The sequence below is a fragment of the Chelonia mydas genome, chromosome 7 (assembly GCF_015237465.2).
Source record: "Chelonia mydas isolate rCheMyd1 chromosome 7, rCheMyd1.pri.v2, whole genome shotgun sequence".
Classification (NCBI taxonomy): Eukaryota; Metazoa; Chordata; order Testudines; family Cheloniidae; genus Chelonia; species Chelonia mydas.
The window spans coordinates 50,743,718-50,749,911 of record NC_057853.1 but is presented as its reverse complement, the minus strand read 5'-3'; the positions used below and the strand labels follow the sequence as shown (position 1 = coordinate 50,749,911).

The 6,194-nt window shown below is 53.3% G+C and overlaps 1 protein-coding gene across 2 annotated transcripts; it reads right to left on the bottom strand.

Annotated features, from left to right (window-relative positions):
- Window positions 1–415: 415 nt before the first annotated feature.
- GPX1 (glutathione peroxidase 1) lies at window positions 416–5,295 on the bottom strand. Of its 2 annotated transcripts, none has more exons than XM_037904981.2 (2): window positions 4,791–5,295; window positions 416–1,017 (listed from the first exon to the last, which is right to left on the bottom strand). In XM_037904981.2, the coding sequence occupies exons 1-2, from the start codon at window positions 5,007–5,009 to the stop codon at window positions 508–510; spliced, it is 729 nt and encodes a 242-aa protein (XP_037760909.1). In that variant the 5' UTR covers window positions 5,010–5,295; the 3' UTR covers window positions 416–507. The 2 variants fall into 2 exon arrangements, with proteins under 2 accessions (XP_037760909.1, XP_037760910.1); XM_037904982.2 differs by having other exon boundaries at window positions 4,917–5,121.
- Between the last annotated feature and the right edge of the window lie 899 nt (window positions 5,296–6,194).

Genomic DNA, 6,194 nt, shown 5'->3' with positions numbered 1-6,194 from the left:
GAGTGGCTGCCTTCCTCTGATGCATGGGGTGTGTACTGCTAGGCTGGGCATGTCTCCCTATATTATTTCTCTGCCATTGCAGGGCCCTTAGGCATTGGTGGCACCTCAGCCTCACCTGTTCTCTGTCTGTGGCACACAATAGTTTAGTTTCCTGGGGACTGAAATGCTTTAGTCTAACCCACGTTATTGGGCTCTGTACAGGGGTTACTGGGTGGAATATAATGGCCAGTAATATAAAGCAGGTCAGACAAGGTGATCAAAGGCCAGAAGGGACCATTAAAATCTTTAAAATAATGACAGTGCAATGTAGCAGCCCATTCTGCATGGCCCTTCAAAACTAAAGAAGCCATAAGACACAAATACCAAACTCCCCATGGCTAACCAGGCAGTAACCTTACACAGAAAAAGACAGACATCTGGTCTTAAGTAATTTTATTGGTAACACAAAGGCTCACAATAAGCTACCCAGGTTCAGGGCTGCTTCCCCTGCGATAGTTTGCTAAAAATTCACATGCAATTTTTACAGAATACATCAAGTGCTCCTCCTGAAGAATTTGGAAGAAGCACCTTCATGAATAAAACTTCCATGGATAATAGCATTTTACTTGCAGAGCTGAAGAGAGAGAAAAGTTTCAGCATGGACTTTCGCTTGGTTGAGAGCATTCCTACGGGACCATGCTGAAGGAGCTTTTCAATATCATCTTGGATCTTGATCGTTTCGAAGTGCCTGCTGTAGCGCTTGAAAGGCACGCCATCACGCCCAATGAGGAATTTCTCGAAGTTCCAGGAGATGTCATTCCTGCACACTGGAGACCAGATGATGTACTGCGGGTTGGTCATCAGTGACATTGGATCATCATGTGGGAAAGGCAGTGCCTCTTTCAGGAAAGTGAAGAGTGGGTGAGCATTTGCCCCGTTCACATCACACTTCTCAAACATGGTGAAGTTGGGCTCATAACCATTGCCAGGGCGGACATGCTTTAACGAAAGTAGAATCTCCTCATTGGTAGCGTTCTCCTATTAGGTGAGAAAGGAAGTGTGATCTAGTGCAAGGATAAACATCAACAATTGGAATGTATTCAGACAGAACTTCCATCTCCATTACGGGAATCAAACAAGCATGCCTCTGGCACAGAACACGGGAGCCCCTAGCTATCTCTGCCCACCTTCAAACTCTCAGTTCTCCTCCCAACAGCTGTATTAGGAGCCAACAGCAAGGAGGCCAGCTGCACAGGGCATGAGCTTTCAGGGGGGCTTCTGGCAATGGGGAGTTAGTCAAGATTTGTCCTGTTGTCAGAAACTGATCCTCATACTAGTCTCTCATGTGAATGCCATCTTCTAGAACTAGGCAGCCATTTTGCAGGAGTCCTGTTCTAACATCCGATGAAGAGAGCTGTAGCTCACGAAAGCTTATGCTCAAATAAATTGGTTAGTCTCTAAGGTGCCACAAGTACTCCTTTTCTTTTTGCTTATACAGACTAACACGGCTGCTACTCTGAAACCTGTTCTAACTAATCATCAAGTTAAAAGGCAACACGTCTTATCTAAAGATGGGCAGTCAGGCCAGGATGCTTTTAGTTAACATGACTTCCTGTGGTGCTAATATCAGCAAGGCCTGGGTCTGCCACACTGCAGCACAGTACATGAAACCATGTTCATGAATCAGGTACACCACCAAAAAGAAAACCTTACTCCAGGGGTCAGCAACCCTTCAGAAGTGGTATGCCGAGTCTTCATTTATTCACTTTAATTTAAGGTTTTGCATGCCAGTAATACATTTTAACGTTTTTTAGAAGGTCTCTCTCTATAAGTCTATATATTATATACGTAAACTATTGTCGTGTGTAAAGTAAACAAGGTTTTCAAAATGTTTAAGAAACTTCATTTAAAATTAAATTAAAATGCTGATCTTACGCTGCTGGCCCCCTCCGCCCGCTGCCAGCCTGCGGTTTCATTCACCTAGCCCGGCAGCAGGCTGAGCAGGGCCTGTGGCCGGGACCCTGGCTGGCAAGGGGCTGGCAGGCAGAACCCCAGACCGGCAGCGGGCTGAGCAGGGCCGGCGGAGGACCCCAGACTGGCAGTGGGCTGAGGGGCTCAGCCCGCTGCCGGTATCGGGTTCAGTCCGCCGGCTCCTGCCAGCCAGGGTTCCAGCTGCCGGCCCCGCTCAGCCCGCTGCCGGTCTGGGATCCCGGCCCTGCTCACACAGAGTGGGTACCTACCTTCTCCCTTGTTCTAGCCCATTCTCTTCCTCTCTCTCTGCACTGAGCTGAGGGTGGGAGTGCACTGAGCACAGGGCTGGGGATGAAGGAGCCAGCTGGGGGTTGGGGTGTAGGGTCTGGCCAGGAGCTAGAATGAGGGAGGGGCTTGGGTGTGGAGTGCTTACCTGGGCAGCTCCCATTTGGTGCAAGGGGTGCAGGTGGGAATGTGGGGGGGTGCAGGAGCTCCCGTTTGGTGCTTGGGGTGGGGGTGGGAATGTCGGGGGTGCAGGAGTCAGGGCATGGGGGGGCTGAGTATGTGTGGGGGGTGCAAGAGTCAGGGCTGGGGTCATGGAGGGGTGCAGGGGTCAGGGCAGGAGGCTTGGGTGTGTTGGGGGGGTGCAGGGGTCAGGGCAGAGAGCTGGGGGTATGCGGCGGGGTCATGGGGGTGCTCCCAGCCCCCTATCCAGAGAGGCTCATGGCAGGGGGCTGGAGGGGATATGCCCTGATTCCGCCCGCCTTCCCCAAGGCCCCGTTCCCACCTCTTCTCCGTCTCCTCCCCGGAGCAGTGAGCGTGGGGCTCTGCTTCTCCCCCTCCCTCGCAAGGGCCATCAGCTGATCGGCGGCAGGGAGGAAGAGGAGGAGGGGCAGGAACACAGCATGCTGAGGGAAGAGGCGGGGAACAGGGGAGCTTGCCTGCTCTACAGCAGCAGCCGGCAGGACCAAGCTTCTTCATCCTGCCCCGGGGGGGGGGGGGAGGGGGGGCGGAGAAGAGCAGGCAGGGGCGGGCAGGATTTTTAATGGCACACTGCTGCCTGCTGGGGTCCCAGCCTGGGTTTGGCAGCGGGCTGAGCGGGGCCAGCAGCTGGGACTCGGCAGGCAGCAGCGTGCCATTGAAAATCGACACATGTGCCATAGGTTGCCGACCCCTGCCTTGCTCTGACGTGACACTGTCAGTCTGTTCCCCATTTGCAGCACAATGACAGAGGAAGTTACCTTTGGGTCTCCAGCTTGAAGATTTCTTTGGGGCTGGGGAGAAGGGAGTAAGAAGGAGGTAGTCCAGAGAGTAACCCTGGAAATACAACTGAAGAAGAGTTTACACTGCTGATCCACAATTCAGTGGGATCAACCCACTTTTCATCATAGACCCAACAGCAGGAGCTGGAGCAAACAAATTTGAAAGCCACACAAGCCTTCAGTTCCTAGCACCTGTGTTCCTACACTTGGGCAACCTTGCAGAAGAAATTTAAGTGCTGCCTAGCTGATAGCAGAGCTTGCACAGCCCCATGTTGCTCCATTCTGCAGCTGCTCCCAGGACCCTGCTGACTGTGCAGAGTGAGGTAGGATGGGATGGGAGGAGGGTGCTGATGTCAGGGTGTCCCCCTTCCCCCACCTCTGTACCCCATCTCCGCAGAGCTGGGCAGAGGGGTCTGAATGGTGAATGTCTGAGTGCCTTGGTTAAAGAGACAGTGTACTGTTTCTGAAATTTCCCCAGCATGCGCGCGCACGCACACACACACACAGTCTCTGTCTCTTTCACCTCCCATTTCATAATTTTTATTTCTCTTACACTTAAATTGCCCTTGATATCTTATTTGCTAATTCACAATGTTGTTTATTTTGCAACAGTGCCTGGTAACTAGTGCCAATTAAGGAGAGTCTGCTGTGGCCCTGAACCTTAGTTACACTTGCAAGTGTTACCAAAAGAAGTAGTAACACTGAACAAAGAAAGACTGCAGGTCTGTTTGCTTTGTCAAAACACTTCCCCTTTAGACCCTTTATTACCCCGCCCCCAGCCCCAAGCTGTTTTACTCAGATACCAGCATTGCCGGGAAGCAAGAACATTCTGCGATAACGCCATGCCAGCTAGCACCCCAGCCAATCCACTTAGCTTCAGCCACGGCTTGCTGTGATAGTGCATGAACATGGGAATGCCGGGCAAGCACAGGAAACACTAGCAGCAAGACACACAGAGAGAACAGGATCCCCAGCAGGCTTGTTGCTAGCCCCATCACGACGTTTACACTACTATTGTTACCGGTTAGCTAGACTAAAGCGAGCACGGGCATGTCTATGCCTGCTCCAATCATACTGCCTAGGTAGGCACAGCCGTGGCAGGTCTGGATCTCTACACCACTGACACAGCGCGGCATCGCAGTCACTAGGCCAGCGAGGATGTAGTCCGGCCAACGGACAGGAGGAAGACGTGCTGGAGGCTGAGATGTAGGAACCAGCTCTGAAGAGTTATGGGGATTTATCCCTTTGGGGGGCACCTGACCTGCGGGGCACTGCGCCGGCGTGGGGAGGCAGCAGGGCCAGTGGAGGGACGGCTCAGACATTTAACTCCCTTCTCCTGAAACCGCCCTAGAGCTCACGCCCTATGCTAGCTGCACAGCTATCCCACGACCTCTGTGCAGCGGTCAGTGACTGCAGCCGGGCCCGGGCTCGGAGGCCGAAGCGGCAGCAGCAGCCGGCCGGGAGCCCTGTGGCACAGGAAGCAGGTGTAGGGCCTCCCGAGCTGGGCTCTACAAGCAGCCGCCTCCCGCCCCCACGCAGAGAGCGGCCCGGCCTGTTCCCGCCCGCCCGCGCCAGTACCTGGTGGCCGAACTGATTACAGGGGAAGGCCAGCACGGCCAGCCCGGGCCCGTAGCGCCTCTGCAGCTCGCTGAGCTGGGCGAAGTCCCGGGCCGTGGTGCCTCAGAGCGACGCCACGTTGCTCACCAGCAGTACGCGGCCCAGGAGCGAGCCCAGCGCCAGCGGTTCCGCCGCGCCCAGCGGCCGCGCCTGCAGCCCCGCCAGCCGCCCAGCCGCCATGAGGTCGCGCTAGGTATGGGTGGGGAGCCGCGCCCGGGAAGGAGCCGCTGGGCCGCCCCGCCCCGCGACGGGGCCTGGTCAGGTCCGGCCCCCCCGAGAGGGGCACGCACAGCGCCCGGGTGCGAGAGTTCCGGGGCGGGGACCCAGCAGGGCCCGCCCGCGGCTCAGCCCCAGCAGCAGGGGCCCAGCCGGTCAGGCGTCTCCGCTCCCCGGAGGGTGGAGCTACAGCCGGATCGCGGCTGGTCTTGCTGTGCCCTGGGGTCCCAGTGTTTTCCCCAGGCAGTGAAATTTGGGGGAGGGAGGGAGTGAGACCGTGAGAGCGAAGGTGGGCTGTATGGCACCGTAGTAAAAACTGAAAAAAATTTCATTACCGTTTTATTAGCTTAAACTCATGTTTTTAAATCACCACACAAAGTAAAGTTGACTACACAAGCCTAGTATGAAAGAATATCAGGGTTGGAAGGGACCTCAGGAGGTCATCTAGTCCAACCCCCCTGTTCAAAGCAGGACCAATCCCCAATTTTTACCCCAGATCCCTAAATGGCCCCCTCAAGGATTGAGCTCACAATCCTGAGTTTAGCAGACCAATGCTCAAACCACTGAACTATCGCTATCCCTACCCATCAACTCATATATCTACATCATACTATATCTACATCCTTCTTGGTTTACTGTTGTAATTTTGCACAGTTCTGTTAATGAATTTCTCAAATGCAGTACATTCATTTTTGGTGGCATCTCATGTGTCCAGTACCTCCAGTCCTTCATGATATGCTCATGATCATGCAGAAAGCGACTTCTTTCAGAACATAAAATTCTATACAATGAGGAAAAAGAATGCTCAACTGTAGCTGTTGTGACTAGGAGTAGCAAGAGATGAATTTCTACTTCTTTCATCCCAGGAAACATAGCACAAAAATTGGGTTGAACCACTAGTGATAATAAAGAAGAAGCTGAAGTTAAATCTTCATTCATTCATCATATGATATTCCACTCTGTGTTCAAATTCTCTATTCTGTCTTGAGCACATGGCAGCCCCATTGCAGGTAGTGCCTCACTCTACTCAACTGTCGGTGTTTTATAAGACAGGCATCTGTAAAAGCTATGTAGAGGTTGATAGAATCCAGAAGTTGCTGTTGTAGAGATGTAAGAATCAAGTCTGTGTACTTTACTTTTTCAGATGGC

Excerpts from the sequence above, each read along its gene's own strand:
- GPX1 (XM_037904982.2), bottom strand. The coding sequence starts at position 5,009 with ATGGCGGCTGGGCGGCTGGCGGGGCTGCAGGCGCGGCCGCTGGGCGCG. Across the intron at positions 1,018-4,916 it reads TCCTGGGCCGCGTACTGCTG|GAGAACGCTACCAATGAGGA; the intron begins GTGAGCAACGTG and ends CTCACCTAATAG.